Source organism: Eptesicus fuscus, chromosome 6 (genome assembly GCF_027574615.1).
Source record: "Eptesicus fuscus isolate TK198812 chromosome 6, DD_ASM_mEF_20220401, whole genome shotgun sequence".
Classification (NCBI taxonomy): domain Eukaryota; kingdom Metazoa; phylum Chordata; class Mammalia; order Chiroptera; family Vespertilionidae; genus Eptesicus; species Eptesicus fuscus.
The window spans coordinates 88,187,810-88,212,381 of record NC_072478.1 but is presented as its reverse complement, the minus strand read 5'-3'; the positions used below and the strand labels follow the sequence as shown (position 1 = coordinate 88,212,381).

Here is a 24,572-nt window from a genome sequence, read left to right as displayed (position 1 = left end):
TCAGTAACGAGGGAAGAGGGTAGAATGCAAGTTGAATGAGGTGCCTGGAAATCTCTGCCACAATCTGTTAAGTACGGGGTGGGGAGAGGAGGGAGGAGACAGAGCTGTGTAACCTTTAGTCCATTAGGGAGGATACGCAGAGCACACAAACAAGTGTAACTCGGAGGAGCACTGCCAAGGGCGCTAAGAGAACCGTGGAACAGGTGCTGCAAGGCGTTCGGAGGGGTCACTGGGCTGCTGTTTGACACACGGGTAGACTATAACCTACAGAGGTGAATGGTGAAGGAAGTCACTCTGGGCAGATAGCGTGTGTCTGGAAAACAACTGGGCTCGAGCAGAAGAACTGGGACAGAAAAGGCTTTGGGAGCTAGAAAGATGTTTAGCAACCACTGCGTCCAGGGCTTCTTAACCTGGATCCAGACACAGCCCCGTTGCATGGGCTGCAGGGGGCTCTGAGCTGCCTGAGGGTCTATGCACAACTTTTTATGAATGGGTACCTCGTGCTTTTCTAGTGGAAGAGGCTGTGGGTAAATCTTACTGTTCTTTCCAACGTTTCGCAAGAGAGCCCACCCCATCCTCCCCTTTAACCCTTTACACACAACCTAGCTACAAACACTAAATTTTCGCTCCCTGACTCCCCAACCTCCACACTCTACCCTGACTTGACTCACACTGTTCCTCCTTCTTGTAACGACGCCCCCCTACTTCTCCTCTTCCCCCCCCCAGATATGGCGAGATAGGTGATGGCTTCTCCTACACTGGAGGTATTTGATCCTAGGCTCCACAGACACCGAGGAAGGAAATTGGCGAAGAGATTTGAGCTGCAAGCAGCAGAAGCGTCAGATACCAGCCCATCCTGAGATTCTAGGATTCCCTTTGGCATACATATCCTTTGGTTTTAATATTCCTCCAGGGAGTCCTCCTTCCCCATCCCCATCCACCATGGTCTCTTTATCTCCTTTTAATACATGGAGCCGTGGTCGGCAAACTGCTGCTCGCGAGCCACAAGCGGCTCTTTGGCCCCTTGAGTGTGGCTCCTCCACAAAATACCATGGCCTGGGTGAGTCTATTTTGAAGAAGTGGCGTTAGAAGAAGTTTAAGTTTAAAAAATTTGGCTCTCAAAAGAAATTTCAATCGTTGTACTGTTGATATTTGGCTCTGTTGACTAATGAGTTTGCCGACCACTGACATGGAGAATACAACTCGACATTAGCTTTATAACCTGTTTTGCATTGCTTCCCATTTTTTCCTAGGTGTAGGTCTCATGTCCAAAACAAACGAACAAAACCAAAACAAAACGGATTGTGACTAATCCACTGACAAGAACTTCTCTGGTACCTCAGTATACCTTGCTCATAGTTTTCTGGGACATAGGATTTTCGGTGCTAAACGCGGGGAAATCCGGAGCAAATCAGGATGAGTTATTCACCTAACTTGTCCAAGAAACGGGCACACCATAGAACCTGCCTGTTGATAGCTCACTGTGGCAGACTTGACTGCTTGTTCACCACTATTTGGGGCTTTCCCCTCCTTCTGGGCACAGGCTGCGCTTCCCCAGCACTTTGAAGCTGGGCATGACTGTAGGATGCCTTGCTTTGGCCAATGGAATGTGAATGGTCTTAACGGGTGTCACTTCTGAGTGGAAGCATTTACGACTCCATGCACCATTCTCTGTGCACTCTCTTCTCTTGCCCTGGCAAACCCCGGAGCCACGGTGTTGAGATGGCTGCATCATAGGATGGCGTAGGTTTCGCTGTAAAACAGAGCCCACTGCCTCCCATGCTGAACAGGTAGTGTGAGCAAAACCTAGCTTCACTTGTGTTAAGCCACGGACATTTCTGTTTTTCATTCTTGCAGCAAAACCTAACCTACTCTGACTGGTATATCAACCACTGAAAATCTCATTAGCCACATATTCAGACTTAAGTTACTAAAGCAAAACTCTCTAGAGCTCCCCCCAGCCCACCCCTCAGGCAGAACTCTGAAGCACATCATTTAAAAGCCAAGTTCTGCCTGGCCGGTGTGGCTCAGTGGCTAAGTGTCGATCCAGGAACAAAGAGGTCACTGGCTTGATTCCCAGTCAGGGCACATTCCCCGGGGTTGCGGGCTTGATCCCCAGTAGGGGGCATGCAAGAGGCAGCTGATCAATGATGTTTCTCTCTCATCTATGTTTCTATCTCTCTATCCCTTCCTCTTCCTCTCTCTCTAAAAATCAATAAAAACATTAAAAAAAAAAAAAAGCCAAGTTGTGTGAAAGTGAGAAACCTAAGCCTGGACTTAAAGCTCAAGAAAGCTGGAGGCAAGACCTCCTGAGAATAAAGGCTCCAGGAACCGAATCTGCCTTCCTAGTTCCCAGCCACCGGCCCAGGTATTGATTGCGTTTGTTGACATGACAAGTCAAGAACAATTTAAAAAATTCAACTCTTCAATGTTCATATGATAAACTCTCCAAAGGGGAAAATAAGTGTTTCGGGATGATCTCCCCATGCATTTTTGCCATTTAAAAATGTATTTTTATTGATTTCAGAGAGGAAAGGAGAGAACAAACATCAATGATGAGAATCGTTGATTGGCTGCCTCCTGCATGCCCCCTACTGGGATCAAGCCCGAAACCCAGGCATGTGTCCTGACCTGGAATCGAACCATGACACCTCCTGGTTCATAGGTTGATACTCAACCACTGCACCACATCAGCCGGCTGCATTTTTGCCATTTTTGTTGCTTTTCATAGTCATTATCTATTACTTTGGGACTTCACATACTTGCTCATGACTTGATGGTGAAAAACTAGTCTCAGTCTCATGCATGGATTTAAAATTATATATTTTTAAAACCCTTTTTTCTTATTACAGTACTAATTTTCTTATTACGATAGTAATAAGTATATACTCATTTTTAACATAAGAAGATGACGAATAATTTTAAAAATCTAAAATCTCACCCACCCAGAAGTAGTCACTAATAACACTTTTTAAAATAAGAATGAATTTATTACATTTTATAATACTTAAAACATTCATCTTCATCAGTGTTTTTGCTGATTGCATGACATTCTATTTTTATGGATAGAGCATCATTTATTTAACCAATATTCTTTTCTTGGATGTTTCGGTTGTTTTGGTTTGGGCCTTGTTGGTTTTGACTAAATTATGAGCACTGTTTTGATAAATATTAAGTAGACACTCTGCTCATTACCCAGTTAGCCCATCCTACAATAGTGGTTCTCAAGCTTCAGCCTGGGCCAGGATGACCAGGAGGGCTTGTGAAGCTTTAGATGCCTGAGACCCACTCCCAGAGTTTAGGATCTATAGGTCTGCGTGGGGCCTGAGACTCTGTATTTCTAACAAAGTTCTCTGGTGGTCTCGACGCTGCTGATTTGGGAACATACTTTGTGAACAACCATCCTATATTCTTCTCCTTCCAAGAACCTAATGTCACCCGTGCCCTTCGTTTCCTTTCTTAGGACCTGTTGCACTTGGTCTTGTGCTCTGTGGAGGAGGAATTTCTTTGGTGGTCTCGTATTCTTTCCCGGTTCATGACTGTAAGCCCCTTTCATCCACACCCTTTGCAAGTGTCTCTGGGCCTTGTGTAATTTCCTAATATACACACAGACACACCTGCACACTGATTTTCAGAGTTGGGTGTCTTTTTCCTGCCTTGCTACTCCTAGAAACCTCAGCTAGTCACAAAGTGAGGGCAGATTAAAAAGTATCTCCCCCAGGCATTTTATGTTCCGTATTCCCACTGTATGTGCTGTCTGCCTCACAAAGTTGTTTTGATGGATAACATCCATCTCAGATCGATCGAGTTGAATATCATAGCCGGAAAGAGGTCTCCACCCAGACGTGAGGAGGCATTGCAATTAAACTTAATATTGTTATGTATTTGTAAGGAAGTGGTTCAAAGCTTAGGTTCTGGAGTTAAAACTGGATTATACCTGGGCTCTGGTACTTACCAGTTATGTGAGCTTAGGCAAATCACTTCACATCTCTGAGCCTCACCTGTAAAATGGAGGCGATAACACTTCTGTTGCAAAGAGATGGCAAGAAATAGAAACAATATGTAAAAAGTAGCCGGGATAGAAACAGCCCTCACGAAGTGGCAGCTGTTGTATTTAATAAAAAATTGTTTTGATTTTTTTTTTCCCCCTGGCCTTTTCTCTGCTGAGTGCCCGGAAAAGCATCCATTGCTCGTCGGGATCTTTTCCGCCCAGACCAGAGGTTCCTATCATTGCCAAAGATTCTGGTCACCTGCCTCGAGCGGTGGCGCGGCGAGCCCCAGGGATTTCGCCGAGGCCCCGCTCTTCGGGTATTTACGGCGCGCGGCCGCGCCGCTCGGGCTCAAGTCTGCGCTTTCAGGTTCAGTTTCAGGGTCTCGCCCGCAGCCCTGGCCGGCAGGCGCGCAGCCGGCAGCGGGGCCCGGGCGGCAGGGTCCTCTGGGGGCCCCGGAATTAGGAGGCGGCGTCCGGGAGCCCCCGGAGGAGGATGGGCTGCGGACACAGCAGGCTGAGCTGCTGCAAACCCCCCAAGAAGGTAAGGCGGAGAAGTTTGCCTTCGGAAGGGAAGGGAAGTGTGGAGCCGCTCCGGGGCAGGGGACCCTCGGCGCCGCGGGCTCCCCCCCCCGGCCGGCGCGGGGGTGCCCGGCGGAGAACGGCAAGAGGCCGGCACGGAGGGAGGCGGGGAAGGGCGGCCGGGCGGGCGGCGCTCTTTCTCCCAGCCCGGGGCTGAGCGGCGCGGGGCAGCGGAGTTTACCAACACGGCCGCTGGGCCTGGGAAGGGCAGATCATTCCTCCGCCAGAGGGAGGAAATCTCTCGCGCCGGTGGCAGGTGCCCTTTTCCTTCGGTCCGGGGCCGGTCGCTGTGTGGCCACGGACAAGTGGCTGGACCTCTCTGGCCCTTCGGCGTTCCCACGGGTCCGAAGCAGATCATCTCTAGGGCCGCTGCTCGCAGAGTGGTCCACGGCGTCACAGCATCTGCATGACGTGGGACCTGTTAGAAATGCAGAATCTCAGGCTCTGCCCCAGACTGCTCCAACAGAGCTGGTCTTTTAACAAGATACTCCGGTGATTACAATAAGGTTTAAAGTTTGACAATCGCTGGTCTAGAGCCTCTTTGGGACCCAAAGCGGGCGCTTGTGGGCTGTGCTGGGGTTGGGGGGTGGGGGGGGGGGGTGGGGAGAGCTGGGAGGGGCTAACGAGGGTGGAGATCTACCGCCTGCTGCCCTTCCCTCCCTTCCTGCCCCTCCCCCAAGGGGCCTCAGAGCTGGGTTAGGACCCAGGAGACACTACTCAGGTTTCTTGCAGTGGGACCAGCTGCCCCTTGGGGTCTGACAAGCCCAGAAGGTCCATAGCCTGGAGCCTGAAGGACAAACCTCCTTGGAGACAACCTGAGGCGCACAGGGGAAAGGGGGGACCCCTCAGGTCCTGGCCCTTTTCCCTACCACTGTCTGCCCTCCAGCCAGGTGGGAATAAGTGGTCCCATAAATGTGGTGATCAGTTCCGTGGGGACCCTGACAGAGCCCAACCTGTGAGAATATTTAGTCACTTTTCATTGAACTTGAGTCTCTCGCTGTACCTGGCTTTGCTTGTGCCCAAGCACAAGCTTTTCTGCCTATTGGGTGTTCCGTTCTGTCCCCAGCCTGTGCGACTCTATTCCCTGCCCTGTGCCTAGTCCAGGAAGGTAAGTTTTGGTCCCAAGTACAATGCCTCCCCAGCTTTCCTTGCTCCTCCTTTACAGCCAGTTCAGAAAAACCTCACCAAGCTCTGACCCAGAAACCCTCGTGTCCTCCCTGGCTCCAGCCGGGAAACTGAGGCTTGCCTCCATCCGCGGAAGCACAGGGCTGGCTGACAAGGGTGATGGGCCCATCAGCCTGAGCCTGGTGTGAGACTTGTAATCGAGCTGGGGACAGGTGGACATCAGTCCTGGCTTTAGATCCCGGCTCTAACGGCAATATGATGTGTGACCCTAAGAAAGCCCTTGCCACTCTCTGGACCTCAGTTTCCCCTCGATAAGGAAGAGGAGGGGAACGTGCAGAATGATTTCTAACCGTGGCGAGTCTGTGTACCTGTGTCAACCTCTCCGTCTGCAAAATGGGCCCGCGGTGAAAGCCATCCACACAGTGGTGGGAGGAGGCTGGGGAGGAGCCCTGTGCCGGCCTGACCTTCCACAGGCTGGAAGAGGAGACCACCACGAGCGTGGGTCCCCGTGCCTCCTGGCCCTGCTGAGAGCCTTACCAGCTGTGCCTGTCTGTCCTGAGCACAGCCTGGGCTGGACCTCCCTCCCAAACTGTGAAGGCAAGCACAGAACATCCGAGTGAGCAAGGGCCTTGGATGCCACCTGGGCGGAAGCACCGAGTGTACAGATGGAGGCTGGGGTCTGGAGAAGGGAAGGGTCTGGACTGATGTCCCAGAGAGCAACTTAGAGAGGACCCTGGTACCTAGGCCCCTGGTCCCGTGTTCTTTGCCTCCACGCTACCCTGTGCTTCTGGTGCCTTCTTAATGATTCCAAAGCCCTTTGGCATAAAAGCCTTCACTCTGTCGCCTCAGAGCAGCCTGGCCTGTCTTCCTTGCCCCAGCAATGCCAGGGCCCTGCCCCTGTGAGGCAGGATTTGTAAATCGATTTTGTTGAAAGTTCATGCCTGTTTCATGCCCATGCCCAGTTTCTCCTCCAGCTGCCAACCCCTGAGCTCCCAAGCCCATCCCACTGGCTATCAGGCCCCTGGGAGAGAGGGGGACTCTGAGGATGGGAGATACAGAAATGAGCTCAGACGAGAGGAGGTCAGGTCACGACAACCATGACTCAACCTGCGTGGCAGTTTGCAGAGTACTTTCACATCCTGCTGAGCTCACAAGAGCCCTGGAAGCTAGGCGGAGCTGCAGCATCCTCCCCACTTTACAGCTGAGGAAACCAAGGTCATAGAGCCAGTTGGTGGCAAAGTCATCGAGCCAGTTGGTGGCAAAGCTGTGCAACGGAGCCTGGTTTTCTGCACGCCGCATCCAGTGCTCATCGCCTGGTGCAGAGCGCAGAGCAGGTGCTACGTTAGTATTTGAGTGAGTGGATGTGGGCCAAATAAGAGCCAGGCTAGGGCTTAGCCCAGGGTGCAACAGGAGTAGCTCGTCCAGCCTTGGGCGATATAGGAAGGCTTTTTGGATTGGGTGGGGGGATGCCTTGACTGAGTGTTGAAGGTTTGGTAGGAGTTACCCAGTTGAGGCGGAGAGAGCAGTCTGAGCAAAGGCTGAGCCAGAGAAAGCTCATGTGATGGGGCTCGTTGTGGAGAGGGGAGGTGGCAGGCAGCAAGGAATGAGTCCAAAGCTTTCAGTGGGACCCACCCTGGCTAGGGACAAGGGCTTGACCACTGGGACTTCTCAAAGTCTCTCCAGGATCAAAGATTTGAGAGTTGGCTGATTTCTGTTTTAGTGCCTGGTGGTCTCAGCTGACTAGCTGTTCTGGACTCCATTGAGAGGCTAAGTCATGGAGTCTTCCATCCACCCTGGCTGGCATGATGTCTGAACTCCCCAGTCCCCAAGACTTCTGCTCTGGCCACAGCCTCACAGGCCTGAGCAGGGTGACAAGACCTGGTTCAGCACTGCTCCCAGAGCTGGGCCTCAGGGAGCAGGTTCTCAGGGGCTCAGTCATTCAGTAACTCTGTGATCACGTCCAGGTAACAGGCCAGGTGAGGCCAAGGGAGAGATGCAGAAGTGAGTAACATGGAAGAGCCTGCATGGGCATCTATATACACTGAGTGGCCAGATTATTATGATCTCTGAATGCATAATAATCTGGCCACTCAGTGTATATCCTATATAATAAAAGGCTAATATGCTAGGTGTCCCCTCAGAAGTTCCATCGAACCGGGAGTTCGGTCGCTTGCTATGACATGCACTGACCACCAGGGGGGCAGCGCGAAACGAAGCAAGGCCCCAGCCGGCAGCAGGCAGCCACTAGGGACCCTACCCGTGCACGAATTTCATGCACTGGGACTCTAGTAAATAATAATGAAACTCAACCAGAGACACGCGGGGAGGGGGGTTTAGAACTAGATTCATGTATCCAGTTATTAACTTGGTGTACGAGGCCCTGGGCTAGGTGCTGCTTCAGTCCTGCCTCCATCCCAGATCCATTAAGTGGTCATGGAAGGGACTTGGCTTCCCTATGCCTCAGTTTCCTCGTCTGTAAGATAGGTGTGATATTAGCTCCTGCGTCATAGGGTTGTTCTAAAGATTAGATGAAAGAATGTGTATAACAGAGTCTCTTATGCACTGACTGGCAAGCGGTACACCCTTGATAAGAGGCAAATGTGGGTACTGTCGTAAGGGAAACATAGTTATACTTTAAGCACATCACTGCCTAGATTGTACACAAGGAAAGCAAGCGGCATGTGGGAGCCAGGGGGACATTAGCGTCCTTGAGTGGCTGTTGGGGTTGGGAGCATGAGCCTGGAGGCTGGCCTCTGCCTTCGAACCTCTGCAGTAGAGTCAAGGAGCACGAGGAGTAGCTTTGTTCTCTGTTGTTCCAGAAGGTAGAATTGTGGCCAGTGAGGGGAAGCTAACGGAAGCCACATTCTACTTCTCATGAGGAGGAAGGGTAGTGAGTTCCCCATCTCGAGAGAAGTTCAAGTAGAGGTCAGAGGATATTTTGGCAAGGATAGAAGAGGGGATACAAACCTGGGACTAGCAAATATTTAGGATTCCACTTAAGAAATCTAATTATTCTGTTTATGACAGTGTTTGAGGAAGAATTTCAAAATTTGGAAAAGTATAAAGAAACTTAAAAGTCATTTCTAATCCCATCATTAAGAGCTAGCCTCTGTGTACATTTCAGTGTCATTCTCTCTATTTTTCCTGCTGTGTACTATACATCAGTGTGACTATTTTAAGTGGTTGTATTCTAGTTACTTAACATTTTGCTGGGGCATTCTCCCATGTTAAATAGTTCATGGAGACATGATTTTTTTTTTCAATCCCCACCCAAGAATATGTTTTTATTAATTAGAAAGAGAGAGAGAGAGAGAGAGAGAGAGAGAGAGAGAGAGGTGAGAAACGTCGATCGGCTGCCTCCTATATGCACCCCAACCAGGGATCTAACCCACAACCTGGGTGTGTTCCCTGATCGGGAATCGAACCCACAACCTTTTGGTGCACTGGACGATGCCCAACCAACTGAGCCACACTGGCCAGGGCTGGAGACATGATTTTTAATGGCCACCGAATAGTCTGTGGATGTCCCGTGACTTTTTTAACCAGTGGACACCTGGGTGTTTACATTATTCATGAGCATCCTGGCATTTCATCCTAACCCCAGGCTACTGTGGCTCTGTGTTCGGAGGGGAGTGGAGGGGACAAAGGAAGGCTCCTGAGGGAGGTGGCATCTTGGCTGGGTTTTGAGGTGGGTGGACTAGACTGTGTGCTAGGTTGAGTGGGGCACAGGAGAGGCAGGGCCCTGCGTAGTAGGGGCAGGGCAAACCTGACCTGTTAACGCAGTGTGCCAAGGTGGGACCCTGAGGGGCCGTGAAGGGAAGCTGCCTCTCCTGGGCACCGAGCCCTCTGCCCCAAACATCGTGGGACATGGGTGTATATGTGGCCTCTGGGTGGTTTTTGCCCAACCTGGAAACCACCGTCCCCCCACACAGCATCCCAGCTAAACCCAACACAGGCTTCCATACACATGCCCTGAAACCTGTGAGGCCAGACCAGATTTCGGTACTCTGTGGCCTGAAACGCATTAGAAAACATTTGAATCATCCTTGCCTTGGAGGCGCACTCTTCGGTGTCACCTTTTCTGCACATACCCGCGCTTTTAATTCTGTTCTTTTCCTTTGTAGTTGAATTTCCAGGCAGCTAGCGTAGGTCCCCTGATCGCCTGATACGCCCCAGCCAGCTAAGCACTTCGTCTTCGCCTCAGTTGGGTCTTGCATTTGGGGCCCATGCTTCACATCAGCACTTGTGTTGTAAAAAAGGCAGAAACGATAAAACTTCAAATCAGTTGCTAAGAAGCAGACAAGTCAAGATGGTGATACCCTGGTAGGGGGGCGCTGCCACCTGCTAGCGCATGTTCCTAGGGCAGCTACTGAACAAAAGTCTGGAACCTGCCTGGAAAAGGAGCCCCAAGGGGTCGGTATTACATTCGTAAACGGTCATGTTCAAAAAAATCAACTTGGAAAAAGTAGGAGATCCCACCCCCCCACACACACACACGCACCGCCCCATAAAACGAAGAGTCTAGCAGACGACCTGAGTCCTGGCTCTGACATCTTGGGGTGCACTTGGGTTTCCACCCCTCCTCGTAGCGTCCTCTACCCTCAGAGCACTGGGAGCCTTGGGGGGTGGAGAGCAGGACTGGCAGAGGCGGGGAGGGGAGCTCCTGTGAGCTCACGCATGTGAAGGAGCAAAGAAGAGAAGGAGCGAGAGAAAACCCATCCATCTTCACCGTAGATAGATCTAAATCTGTCCGTTACCTGAAGACGACCCATCCTACTTCTCTCGGCAAGTGAATTTTAATCCCTAAAAATCATTTATCTTGTGTCACTTTATTGTCAAACCTGAGTCTTCCAGAACATCTAGGGCAAATACTACACAATACATAAAACATCTGTCCCCATCCATGCTTCCCCCACCCCCCTCCCACCCCCCCCCCCCACCCCCCGTATAGGGATGTACAAACTGACCTACTTTCAGTACTTCTTCCCCCGAGAGGCGGAGTTCTTTTTCATTGAGTGTCTATGAACCTTGCAGACCTCCTGACCATTTCTCCACTGCCCATGCAGCCCAACCCCCGTCCCTCCTTAAGGAAACAGCCCCGGCATCAGAAACGTTATCTGTGCTGGGTTGAAGAGTGTCCCTGCAAAACTCATGTACACCCAGAACCTATAAATAGGACCTTATTTGAAATAGTGTTTTGTGGATATAATCCAGTTAAGATGAGGTCATACTGGATTACTGTGGGCCCCGATCCAATGACTGGTGTCCTTATAAGAACAGGGGAATTTGGACACGGACACTCAGGGAGAAGGCCATGTGATGATAGAAGCAGAGATCGGAGAGATGCACCTACAAGCCAAGGAGCACCAGGATGGCTGGCAGCCACCAGGAGCTGGGAGAGAGGCCTGGGACAGACTCTCCTGCAGAAACTCCAGGAGGACCAACCCAACGGATACCTTGATTTTGGACTTCTAGCCTCCAGAACTGTGAGAGAATACATTTCTGTTGTTTTAAGTTACCGGCTTGGTGGTGATTTATATATAAATTGCCCCAGGAAAGTTATCTATCTTAAGGTTCATTACTCCCCACCCTCTCACACTCCCACCCCCACCTTGTCACCAGTCAAAACGGGCACCGGAACCCAAGGCCTCCCCTTTGGAACCATGGTTTGGCAAAAGAGTGGGGAGCATTGCAGACAAGGAGGTGCCTGGACGATGCTCAAATGCTTTTGGACACCAGCTGCAGCCTCTGCAGAGGAAAGCACTAGACTGGGAGTCAAGAGTGGGTCCTGCTTCTGCGTCTTTCTCTAATTTGGGTGTGAACAGTCACATTTCTCAACAGCCCTGAACACTTAGGCCCTGCCTTTCCTCCACCCAAGGCCCTGGAGGGGGCCCCTGGGGCCTCCGCCCCCACCTCCTTCCTGCTTCCACCCTCAGCCAATGCGCTCTGACTGTGGTTGTTCAGATCCTGAAACGAATGGGGCTGGGGCCCCACCCACGCTGAGTCCAGACACCGGAAAGGCAGCTCTGATACTGCAGAGGGGTGTGACCTGAGCCCCTTGAGGCTCAGAATCACCCGTCCCCTAAACATTGAGCTACTTGGTTCCGTCTGTATAGGCACTAAGGAAACGGAAGGGACTCCAGGCCCCGCCTTGAATCTGGATTCTCATTAAGGCTCTGCTCCCCTGCTTTGTGGCCTCTGACTAGTTATTGCCCATCCCTCCGCTGGGGCCTCAGTTTTTCCATCTGGAAGTAGGAGGGGGAATTGGAGTAAACAGTCTCCAGGGGCCCCTCCAACCCTGTCCTCTGGGTCAAGATGGGTGTGACAGAACTATGTGGCCAAGGGAAGCCAGGGCTGTGGTTTAGGGGGACAGAGGTGCCAGTTGAATTCTTAAGGTGCCTTTGATTACTCAATTCTCTAAGCTAAGCAGAAATACTGAGGGCGTAAATCAAAGCACTCGATCAGAAATACACAAAGCCTTGAAGGCCCACAAAAAGGATGGAGTGATGGTCCCTGAAGTCAGGTTAGACTCATCAGTGTCTTCAGCAGAGGCCGAGCCATCCTCAGAATACTCTGGGCTTCCATCCTGGTAGGATTCCCACGGTAAGGAAGAGCCAGGCAGCTTCTATCCCAGTGGCTTCTGCCTTACTCATTCTTTAAAACAACAACAACAACACAAAAAAAAAACACCTATTTTATTGATTTTTAGAGAGAGAGGAAGGGAGGGATAGAGAGATAGAAACATTGATCAGAGAGGAACATCATTGATTGCCTCCCACATCCCCTCCACGGGGGATCAAGCCCACAACCTGGGCATGTGCCCTGACCAGGAATGGAACTGGCGATCTCTTGGTTCCTGGGTCAGTGACCAACCACTGAGCCACACCGGCCAGGCTGCCTTCCTCATTCTTGCCAGTGAGGCCCAGAATTTAAGGGAAGTGGAGGAGTCTACCCCTGAGGCTTTAGTACACCCCAAGTACTGCAGGCTGAATAGTACTGGACAGAGCCCTCCGAGGCTCTGTGGATGCTGGTGGTTTTACGCACCATCCGCACTAGCCGAACACTTCGTGCTTACCAGAGGTCTTTAGTTGCTGAACGTCAGGGCTACCTTATGGAACCATAGACTGTTGGAGCTGCGGGTTCTCTGAGTTCGCTCAGTTCAACCTGCAAAAGGAAGTCTGCCTCTTCTTTTATGCTACCAGTGATGGAGAGCTCACTACCACCCCCACCCCCCACCCTCCAGTAAGACAGCCTGCCTCTGTTTGGGATAGTTCTGAAATCCTCCTTCAGGTTGAGCTGAAACTTCTTGAAAAGTCTAGTCCTTGGCCACAGCCCTGCCCTCTGAGGCTGTGGACCACATGCTGGCAGCTCCTGCGTTCTGCGGATCTGAAGAGAGCGGCAGGTTTTCCTGAGTGCTCAGGCGGCTGGCCCACTGTTCTGTTAACAGTCCCTCCTGTCATTTGGTTTGGGGTCTCCTTCCACATCCTGTCAGTTCCTTTTGGACACATTTGTTTCTCGATTTACCCTCCAAAATGCAAACATATTCTGGGGCGGGGCGGGGCGGGGGGGGGGGCGGTCTCACCAACTGAACATGACTGGCTTCTGCTCGGGGCACTGTCCTCCCATTGTACCCTGACTCTGTCTGCTTTGGGCAGCCACGTCCTACTCAGACCAGGTTTGCTTGAGGTTGAACCCAGAGCAGGGCTCTAATCTGCTTGACAACGAGGGCCTGGATCCAGAACTGTGTGTGTTCCCGAGAGATAGGCGTCCTGTTTCCAGCCTTCTTAGCTGAAGGGCTACCTGGGAGTTCAGAAGGACTGAGAACATCTGTTCCAACTCTGACCCATCACAGATGGAGAAACGAAGGTCCAGAGAGGGGAAGGGACTTCCTTAAAGCCACACAGTAAAGCTGGAACCCAGGTCTCCCAGCCTCTCCCCTAGTCCTGGGTTCTCCCCTCCCCTCCCCCGAGTTTCCATTGACTCGGGAAGCTGCCATCCCTCTTCCAGAGCTCAACCCAGATGCCCCACCCCTGTCCCAGGCCTTCCCCCTCCCATCCCCAGTCCCCCGGCTGTGCTTTTGGACGGGAAATTGTCAAGTCTCCCTCCCTGCTCCTGTCCTCTCGCACTGCAGGGTGAACTCTGCTCCATGACCTCCAAGGAGGAAGCGGCCAGGGTCCAACCTGGGGATTTTCCATGAGTGGCTGCTTATCAATTCCTACTCAGTACTGGGCAATGTGTCCTCAGGTTTTTATGAGCATCAGAATCACCTAGAGATTGTAGATTGGAGCCTCCCAGCACACACACCACTCTCAGGTTCTGTAGGTCGAAAACTGGGCCTGGGGAGTATGTTAAGCCAACACTCCATGTGGTTCTAATACAGCAGGCCCGTGGGTCACATTCCTACAAATACCGCTCTGGGCATCGTAATGGGGCAAATCCATAGTAGATTTCACAAATGGTCCCTGTCCTCAAAGAGCCCCTTGAACTAGCAGGAGAAACACAAGTAATCAGGTAGGTCCCCACATGTCTGACTAGGCCCTGGAGATTAGAGCTGATAGGAACTAACTCAGGCCTGGGGCGAGATGAAGGAGAAATGATAGATGAGCTGGGCCTGGAGGTCTGAGAAATTGTTGACTGTGCAGGCATACCTCATTTTATTGTGCTGCACTTTATGATGCTTCATAGATGTTGCATTTTTTTTACAAATTGAAGGCAAGACCCTCCCCCAGCAAAAAGATTACAACTCACTTGATTGCGGTGGTCTGGATCCAAACCCTCAGTATTTCCGAGGTATGACATGCTGAGGTCATCTTGAGCACTTTGGGATGCACATGGTGGGGTACAATAGGTAGTTTGGGTTTGGTTTTGGCCTAGAAGATTTGCCAACATTAAAAAAAAAGTGATACTATTCCATGTTGGCAAGGTTGCCGTGAAGCTGGCCTTGTGTGCTATTAGTGGGTGAACTAATTGGTAGAACCTTTCTGGAGGGTAGAGCCAGTACTTTTAGGTGTGTAAAAAAAATCTTATATATCCGTATGTTAACTGAAGCATAATTTGGAAATTGGAAAATGGAAATAATCTAAATACTCAACAGTAGATTATTGATTAAATGATTAAATCCATCCATAGAGATGTAATGCTTGGGTCAATAACACTAATATTTTTTACAGAGTACTTAATGCTATGTAGTAAATGCTCATAATATATTTGAAAATTTAATATGTAAGGAAATAATGTAACATTCTAGTAACAAATAAATGTATGTATATTGCTATTACTATAATTTGAAAAATGTTTACAGATATTTAAATATTAAGAAAATGGGCTCCAAAATATATAAATAATTCATATAACTCAACAACAAAAATAAACAAATAACCCAATTAAAAAATGGGCAGAGGGTCTAAATAGACGGCTTTCCAAAGAAGACGTACAGATGGCCAACAAGCGCATGAAAAGATGGTTAGCACCACTAATTATCAGGGAATGCAAACCAAAACCACAATGAGATATCGCCTCACACCTGTTAGGATGGCTATGACCGAAAGAGAAGACATGACGAGTGTTGAGAGGCTGCGGAGAAGAGAGAACTCTTCTACGCTGTTGGTGGAACTGTAAGCTGGTGCAGCTACTATGGAAAACAGTGCGGAGAGGCCTCAAAAAACTGAAGATAGAACTACAAAATGATCCAGCTTTTCCACTTCCAGGTGTTTATCCAAAGAATACAAAACACTAATTCAGAAAGATATCTGCACCCTTATGTTCATTGCAGCATTACTTAAAACTGCCAAGATATGGAAACAACCTAAGTTCCCATGGATGGATGAATGGATAAAAAAGATGGGCACACCCTGGCTGGTTTGGCTCAGTGGATAGAGCTTCTTCGGTCTGCAGACTGAGGGGTTCCCGGTTCGATTCCAGTCAAGGGCACATGCTTGGGTTGTGGGCTCAATCCCCAGTGGGAGGTGTGCAGGAGGCAGCCAATCAATGATTCTCTCTATCATTGATGTTTCTATCTCTCTCTCCCTCTCACTTCCTCTCTGAAATCAATAAAAATATATTAAAAAAAAGGGGGGGGGCACATATATAGAATGGAATACTACCTGGCCACTAAAAAAAAAAAAAAAAAAAAAAGGAAATCTTGCCATTTGCAACAATATGGATGGACCTTGAGGGTATTATGCTAAGTGAAATAAGTCAGAGAAAGATACATACTGTATCATTTTACTTATATGTGGAAACTATAAAACAAATCAGATGAATAAACAGAGCAAAACAAAAACCTCAGAGATAAAGAGGACAGATTGGTGGTTACCTGAGGAAAAGGGGGTGGGGAAGGGCAAAATGGGTGAAGGGGGTCAGTTGTGTGGCGATGGATGGAAACTAGATCTATGGTGGTGGTAGTGATCACTTTGTAGTGTATACAAATATCAAATTTTAATGTGTACACCTGAAACTTACAAAATGTTCTATACCAATTTGACCTCAACTAAAGAAATGGGGTGGAGGAGAAGGATGGCAGACGGAGGACAGACCGTGACAAGCTTTGAATGTCATTCTGAAGGAGTGATCCTGGGAGGCTTTGTCAGGATCTGGGGACTCGGGTGCAGGCCACATCCCACCTATGGTCTGGAAGCCATTCGTGAAGGAGAGTGGTGCCCCTTGCTCTGGTTGTTCTTTGGGAGAAGACCATTTTTCGTGAGCTTTACGATCTTATTTCAGGCAACCTGAGGCCCCTGGCCGCCTCAGCAAGCTGCCAAAGCCCCGTGGAGTCTCTGTTCCTGCCGTCCTTTCAAACATAACGTAATGAACGATATGCAATGTGTGAGCTCTTAGAATGTGCCAGGTATTAGAGGTGCATTATCTCATCTAACCCTTAAAACAACCTCGGGAGGAAACCAGGGCTTGGGGAGGTCATACATCACTCAGGGTTAGATTTAGGATTTGCATCCAGATCTGGGCGACCCAGAGTTGGTGATCACACTGCTCCAGTCTCCAGTGTTCCGAGTGCCGTGGGGGAAACGAAGACCTCCTCACCGCCCCTCACAAAGGAGGGAAGGGATTGGTCCAAGTTCGTGGAAGAGCCGTGACAGGAGTTCAGGAATTCTCACCCCCATAAAAACTTTGCCCAGATTAATGTAACCAGTGGTGGCAAGAGGGATGAGACAACCATTTGTGTTTATCTCCCTCCTTCCTCCAGCCCAGGGTGGAGAGGCTGGCTCCTGTCACGTCCCCAGATTCCTGTGTTGACAGCTCCCCTGGCTTGTGCCTGGCCCAGCCATCTCCCTCTCCCCTGGGACAGGAGGGCTGAGTCTGCGCAGGGTGGATGGAGGACTCCGTTGTCAGGCACGCCCAGCCGCTGAGCAGATTTGGGGCACCAGGGCCTGGGGGAGGCGCCCTGCCTCCCTCAGTGTGCCAGGGGCTCATACTGTGCCAGGAGCAGAATGTTCTAGAATCTAGAAGCCTTCCCTTCACTTATCTTCCCTCCCCAACCAGAAGTATGCTTTCTAACAGCATTCAGTGGTTCTTGAGTTCATGAAATTGTTAATAATTTTTATTCTAATAATGACATGTAAAAATCTGTTCAAGTTTTTCTTTTATAGTGATAATTCACAATTGAACATTTTCATAGCCTTTTCATGGGCTGACTTATTTTTTTAAATGTTTCTCAAAATGGGGTCTAGAATACCTTTTTTTTTTTTAAGAATATCTTGAGAAGTGTACAAAAGGATTTACATTATTTTGCTTTGATTCTGGTCCAGTGGCCAGTGCCAGATATTGACCAAATATTCACCTATCTGAGGTGAAATGAGAAAATGAAAGGTGTGAGAGTGTGTGTAACCTTGGATAAAGATGTCATTCCCTTTTCCTGGAAGAACTGGTTTTGAGTTTTTTCTTACTATATTTTGCAAGGTTAAAATGTCCTCTATTTTATAAAGTGAGTGGTAGTCTGCAAATAATTTTTCAGCCCTTTTGCTTATCAATCCGTAAGAACTCTCCAGTAAACATATTACTCATTTGCCCTGGCTGGTGTGGCTCAGTTGGTTAGATGCTGCTACCCCATGCACCGAAAGGTCACTGGTTCTTCGATTCCCAGTCAGGGCACATGGCTGGGTTGTGGGTTCAATCCCCAGTTGGGGTGCATTCGGGAGGCAGCCAATCAATATTTTGCTCTCATGTCCATGTTTCTCTCTCTCTCCCTCTTTCCCTTCTTCTTTCTCTAAAAAAAATAAAAAAATTTAAAGGGAAAAAATTATTCATTTGCCCTTGCTAGGTAGCTCAGTTGGTTGGAGCATCGTCTGGTAAACCAAAAGTTTGCAGGATTGATTCCTGGTCAGGGCACATACCTAGGTTGCGAGTTCGATCCCTGGTTGGGGCACATACGGGAGGCAACTTACAATCTGGAAGCCACTTACACTGTGATCTAGAAAGCCCTTTGCATCCATCAGTCTCATTTGATCAGATTCAACCAACGCTGGCCAAGGCTGGTTAAATCGCCCATTAGGTATGGCTCAAATACTTAACTGCCAATTATGCCCTAATCCAGTGGTCGGCAAACCGTGGCTCGAGAGCCACATGCGGCTCTTTGGCCCCTTGAGTGTGGCTCTTCCACAAAATACCACGGCCTGGGCGAGTCTATTTTGAAGAAGTGGCGTTAGAAGAAGTTTAAGTTTAAAAAATTTGGCTCTCAGAAGAAATTTCAATCGTTGTACTGTTGATATTTGGCTCTGTTGACTAGTGAGTTTGCCGACCACTGCCCTAATCTACCTTGATGGAGGCCTAACCTGCCTTCCCCTCTTTAAACTGGGGACATGCCTATTTCCCACGGTTGCTCTGAAGATTAGCTAAGTAGTGTAGACAGCATAGTGCCCACCCAGTACATCCCAATTCAGTGTCTCACCCCGTCCGGCAAGGGAAGTACTTCTGCCTCCTTAGGGCTGGGAAGCAGGCCCTTCCAGCAGAGATAAACACGGTAAAACCACGGCTTGGACTGCTGATGCTCTGCCCCCAACACCACAGAACTTTAAGGAGAACTTGGCTGCAAGCTGTGCTAGCCACGGGCCCTGAGAAGAAAGGGGAATTGTCACTGCACTGGAAGTTGGGAAGTTTTAGGGCACCTGAGGGTCATAATGGGTGAGGGTAAAAGCAGAGTCTGGCCAATCCCGGGAGAAGGAAGAAGAGGCCTTGGTGTGTGGCAGGAGTCAAACCACACGGAGGCTTTTCCTGGCCATGGTGAAAAACCCTGCTCTGGGAACCCCTTCCACGCCGAGGGGGTGCTGCCTCGGGATGGGGAGGCAGGCGGCCTGAGTGGTCCCGCCCAGCGGAAGTCCTGTCTTGCTTTGGAAGAATGCCACTGTAGCAGCCATCCTCACATTGACCTCCCACCCTCCGCCTCCACCTCATTGTTGTGCCATTTCTTCCAGAGACGCCAAGAACCAGATCAGCCACCCAGACCGGAGCCCCAGGAACTAGGTCCCCTCAATGGGGACACAGGTGAGTAGCCTGCTCCATAAACGCCTTCCCTGATATCCATGAGGTTTCCTACTTTATAATTAACAAAGGTGACAGAGCCACCTAATTATCTCATGAGATTTTTAGATAGGTGACATTAATAGGAGTATCGTGTCTAAAATCAGGGAGGTGATCGTCCTGACCTGTGCTTTCCTGTTCTGGGCTGTGGATATCACACCTGAGTTTATTTCCGTAAAGTACATTTTCAGAGGAATCCAGGAAAATTGGAAGGATTTCAATGAAGGAAGAATGGCTTATAAGGAATCTGAAAATCAGGTCCTGGCAGGAGCAGTTAAAGGAACAGAGGATGTTTTACCGAGTGTTTGAAGTGCCCTCAATGGAGAAGAAACATAAGCCTTGTACAGTGTGACCCAGAGGTCAGAACTAGGGCCTCAAGGTAACAGGAACAGGCAGGCAGGATTCAGTTCAGTCTCAAAGGATGGTTTGTGTGGTGGTTGGCGTAAAATCATCAGAGCTGCCTGGTAATAGAATGAGTTCTCCGTCTCTGAAAGTGTTTAATTACAGCCTGGAGGCTGTCCGCGATATTGTAGATGAGGTTCAAGTACCAGATAAACAATTGAACCAGAAATCAGAGTTTCTCTCGCCTGGCTGTACATGAGAATTGCCTGGGGAAACGTCAAAGATACAGGTCCTGGGGCCCCGTCACCGACCTACGAAATAAGAATCTCTGGGAGTGGGGCTGGAGAGCCTGCACTGTTAGTGATGATATATTTTTGAGTAAGCTTCTCCGTAGCTGGGGCCAGTCGGTCCTGGTCTTGTGAACTAACATTTGGAACCCTGTGCCGAGTGATCTGTGAGCATGTGGGGCTCTCTGACCTTGTGCGGGGCTCTCTGACCTTGTGTGGGGCTCTCTGACCTTGTGTGGGGCTCTCTGACCTTGACCACTGTGACTGCCAGGACCCAGGGCGCTGACTTGCTTCCTCTGCCCCGATGGACTGACCACAGTGTTGGCTTCTCACTTAGCAGCCCCAATCCCCACATTCCTCATCATACCCTACCCGGGCCCAGCCTGTGAGGTCTGTGATCATAATACGAACATGCAAACACTAGTATTTGCCTCTAATGCTTGTCATGAGCCCCGAGGAACAGTTGGAGGCCATTTAGTGAACACTGAGCACTTCCAAATGCTCGGCACCACACTTACTGCTTTTCTTTATTTAACATTTTTTTCTACTTGATTTGAGGGAGAGAGAGAGAAAAACATTGACTTGTTGTTCCACATATTTATGCACTCATTAGTTGATTCTCGTATGTGCCCTGACTGGGAGTCGAATCTACAACCTTCGTGTATCCAGTGATGCTCTAACCAACCAAGCTACCTGGCCATGGCACACACTTACTGCTTTTCGTGCATAATCAGATGAATGAAGTGGTAGTGGAATCAGAGTGTGTTGGTTCCTAGCCCTTCTCCCTGATTGTGAAGTGGGAGATCTCGGGCCTAACTCCTCTGTCCCTCAGTCTCCTCACCTGTGAAATGGGAATCATCATGGTGCCCACCATTGGGTGGGTGTGCGGACTAAGTAACACTGTGAGGCGTTTGGAGCAGAGCTGGGCATGAGCCCGGGCATGCTGAGCTCTGGATGTTCCTTACCTGCTGTTATTATTTCTATTGCCATTGTTTTCTACTTGAATCATTTGGATAGCCCCGTGAGGAATGTATTATTATTGTCCTGATTTCACATGTTGAGGAACAGGCACCGAGGGGATGGGCCACTGCCTCAGGTCCTACCCAGAGCCTGTTAAGACTGTTTGGAGTTTCCCTAAGCAAGGGCTAGACTTCCTGTTTGCGGCTCCTTCCTGCTCAGGCAGCTCCTCACCCTCCATCTGGGGAAATGCTAAAGGCGAGAGTCAGACACTCACAGGCCCCGGCAGGTGAAGCTCAGTAGGAAGAGGTGAGGGCTGTGGGGACAGCAGAGCCCCCTCCTGGACGAGGGCGGCAGCTGCTCCTCGCCCCAGCTCGCCCCAGCTCCCGCTTGACCCAAAGGCACACACTGCCAGTTCTTTGGCTTCTGCAAAAAAGCCGAAAATCTGTAGTAAGTAACAGCTGCCCAGTCATTAAATATCAGCAACTTTTTTATTTTTAATTTGGATATTGGGTAGGGTACTTGAGTTGACTGTCCTGTGAGTTACCAGGGACCAACACAAGGCCACTGGCCCTGCACTGAGGAGGCCTGGAAAGCCCGAGAGGCTGGGGCTGCCTCCGGAGGCTGATCCCCAGCTGAGACCATTCCTGTGAGGAGAGCAGGGTTCTCACCCCTCAGCTCCAGCCTCCCACACGCTCTGTCGCCGTGATTACCCCACTTCCTCTCAGTGGGATTTTATTTATTTTGCTTTTTCACCTGTAGCCACAACTGTCCAGCTCTGTGCATCTGAGGAGGCTGAGCAGCACCGGAAGGAAATTGCCAGACTTCTCCAGCAGCACGAAGAGGACAAGAAGAAATGGGCACAGCAGGTAAGTCCCAGCCACTCTCTTTTCCTCCTGTCCAGCGAGCCTTGCAAAATCCAAGAGTGAGGACCGACTTTTGGCTTTATTGTTGAGGTATCTCTTACTCCTTTTTCCAAAAGGGAGTCCTTTATCAGTTGAACAAATATCTCTAACAGCTTGTTTCATTATATTCATGATATGTTTCATTATATGCAAAGGAAGGTGCAGAAACACTAACACAGTAGAAGGGCTTCCTACCTTGAGTGGGCATCAGAATTAGAAGACTCCTAAGTCCCTTTCCTAGATAATTCTCAGGGATCCCTCTCTAAGCCCTAAAGAAGGCAGTCGGTCATTCCTGCTACGCCTGGGGGGTCTTGTGCCCTCTCCGAGCACGTTTTCATCACTCTGACGAGGGGGTGGGATTCTGATCACCTAGCTCAGTGGTCGGCAAACTGCGGCTCACGAGCCACATGCAGCTCTTTGGCCCCTTGAGTGTGGCTCTTCCACAAAATACCACCTGCGGGCGCGCACGTACAGTGCGATTGAAACTTCGTGGCCCATGCGCAGAAGTCGGTTTTCGGCTCTCAAAAGAAATTTCAATCTGTTGTACAGTTGATATTTGGCTCTGCTGACTAATGAGTTTGCGGACCACTGCCCTAGCTCCACGAAGCACCAGGGGGCAGTGAGTGGGTAAGTAGGCTCTGCTGAACCTGCACCTGACCCTGCTCAGTCTCATCCCACTTGGCACCCCCGCCCCCAGGTGGAGAAGGAGAGGGAGCTAGAGCTTCAAGAGAAACTGGACGAGCAGCGGAGAGTCCTGGAAGGCGAGCATGAGGCAGCCATGCAAGGTGAGGATGGAGCTGTGCTTAGGGAGGGTGTGGGCGGGCCTCCCTGCGGCCCATCTGCCACGTTCACAGCGGGGACTCCCACTGTCCCTCCTCCTGCCTCTGCTTCCCCAGCAACTGGCAGCCGCAGGACTGCAGTCTGTAGGCTCCGTGGCTGTCCTTGTGGGGCATAGCTTTAAAAGCCTGACATCATGCTTTGTTTCACCTTAGTTGGGAGGTGGTTTGTTTGGTTTTTTCTTTTCCATTTTAAAAGCTATTCATATTCCTTAAAGGACATTTGGAAAACCTAGACATATATGAGAATGTGTCATATTTCTTCCCCACAATAATGACAGTGCTTACAATTTCTGGTTAGATTGATCATTTCTTTCAAATAGCTTCCTTTCCTCTGATATCACCAAATGTGGACCTCATGGAAAATGTATAATCTATAGATTAAACAAAAAGATCTTACAGCGTAGTGGTTAGGATCTCAGACTCCATAGCCATCAGCCCTGGGTTTGAATTCTAGCTCTGCCACTTAGCAGCTGTGTAACCTTGAAGAAGTTAGTTAGCTTTGTTCGTAGGGTGTTTAATTTAATGTTTAGGTAAATAGATAGAATTTAGAGCAGGGCCTGGTATTTTGCAAGATAGTTAGCAAATAATTATTAGCATTATTATTTTATTATTGAGAAGATTAAAATTGTGTGCAGTTCCACCCAGAACTGGTCAGTTACCCCTTCGATATAGATCCCCTTTATTTTGGGGGTATAGACTATACATCTATACTTGGGGGGAAGGAGATAAATTGTTGTTGTTGTTTTACTTTGAATTGTATTAACAACTTATTAAACTTCTGCGACATCAGTTTTAGTAACAACATAGCATTCCAGTGTGCACCCTTGTTCATTTAACTGGGCCCCTTTGGATAGGCATTTAGATCATTTCAAACTTTTGCCATTTTTTACAATAGTAATGATACTTACACGTGTGAACCCCATTTTGTAAAATCTTGGCCACATTCAACACCACTGTCCATCACCATCACCACTATCCAGTTCCAGAACATTCTCATCACCTAACAGTCACTCCACATACCCCCTCCCCAATGCCCAGCCCCTGGCAACCACCCACCCGCTGTCTGCTGGCTGTGTCTATTCTGGACACTCATATAAATGGAAGCGTACAGCCTGTGGCTTCCCTCGCCCAGCATATTCCAAGCCTCATCCGGACTGCAGCATGCATTTGCACTCCTTTCCCTTGTTGTTGTTGCTGTTGCTTTGCCCACTTTACAAATTACTCCATTCGTTTTTATGGCTGAGTAATATTTCATTATTATTGGCCTGGATACACCACACTTTGTTGCCATTCACTGGTGGATGAACACATGGGCTACCTCCTCTCTTTGGCTACTGTGAACAGTGCCACTAAAACAAGCACCTGCTTGAACACCTGCTTTCGGTTCCCCTGGGTGTACACCCAGGAGTTACAATTGCTGGGTCATGTGGTAATTTTATGCTTAAATTTTTAAGAAACCACCAGGTGTTTTCCACAGTGGCTGCACCATTTGACGTTCCCACCAGCAATGCGCAAGGGTTCCAGTTGCACCACATCCTTGCCAACGCTTGTTATTTTCCGTTGTTGATACTATTATTAATATTATTGTCATTCTATTGGGTACAGAGTGTTTTCTCATTGTGGTTTTGATTTGCATTTCCCTAATGACTAATTTTGCTGAGCATCATTTCATGCACTTGTTGGCCATTTGTACATCGTCTTTGAAAAGGTTTACATATATATATATTTTTTTAACATATTTTCGTTGATTTCAGAGAAGAATGAGATGGGGAGAAATGTAGAAATATCAACGATGAGAAAGAATTATTATTTTTTAAATGTTTTATTGATTTTTTACAGAGAGGAAAAGAGAGGGATAGAGAGCGAGAAACATCGATGAGAGTGAAACATCGATCAGCTGCCTCCTGCACACTCCCTACTGGGGATGTGCCCGCAACCGAGGTACATGCCCTTGACCGGAATCGAACCTGGGACCCTTCAGTCCGCAGGCCGACGCTCTATCCACTGAGCCAAACCA

General features: G+C 49.3%; 1 protein-coding gene across 1 annotated transcript in view; it reads left to right on the top strand.

The window, feature by feature from the left end:
- Window positions 1-4,338: 4,338 nt before the first annotated feature.
- Window positions 4,339-24,572, top strand: part of CCDC69 (coiled-coil domain containing 69) — a 33,650-nt gene continuing 13,416 nt past the window's right edge. Inside the window, exons 1-4 of the mRNA XM_008152234.3 lie at window positions 4,339-4,532; window positions 19,120-19,189; window positions 21,574-21,680; window positions 22,414-22,501. Coding sequence (XP_008150456.1) covers window positions 4,485-4,532; window positions 19,120-19,189; window positions 21,574-21,680; window positions 22,414-22,501 — 313 coding nt within the window. The 5' untranslated portion in view covers window positions 4,339-4,484. The remainder of the gene's footprint in view (window positions 4,533-19,119; window positions 19,190-21,573; window positions 21,681-22,413; window positions 22,502-24,572) is intronic.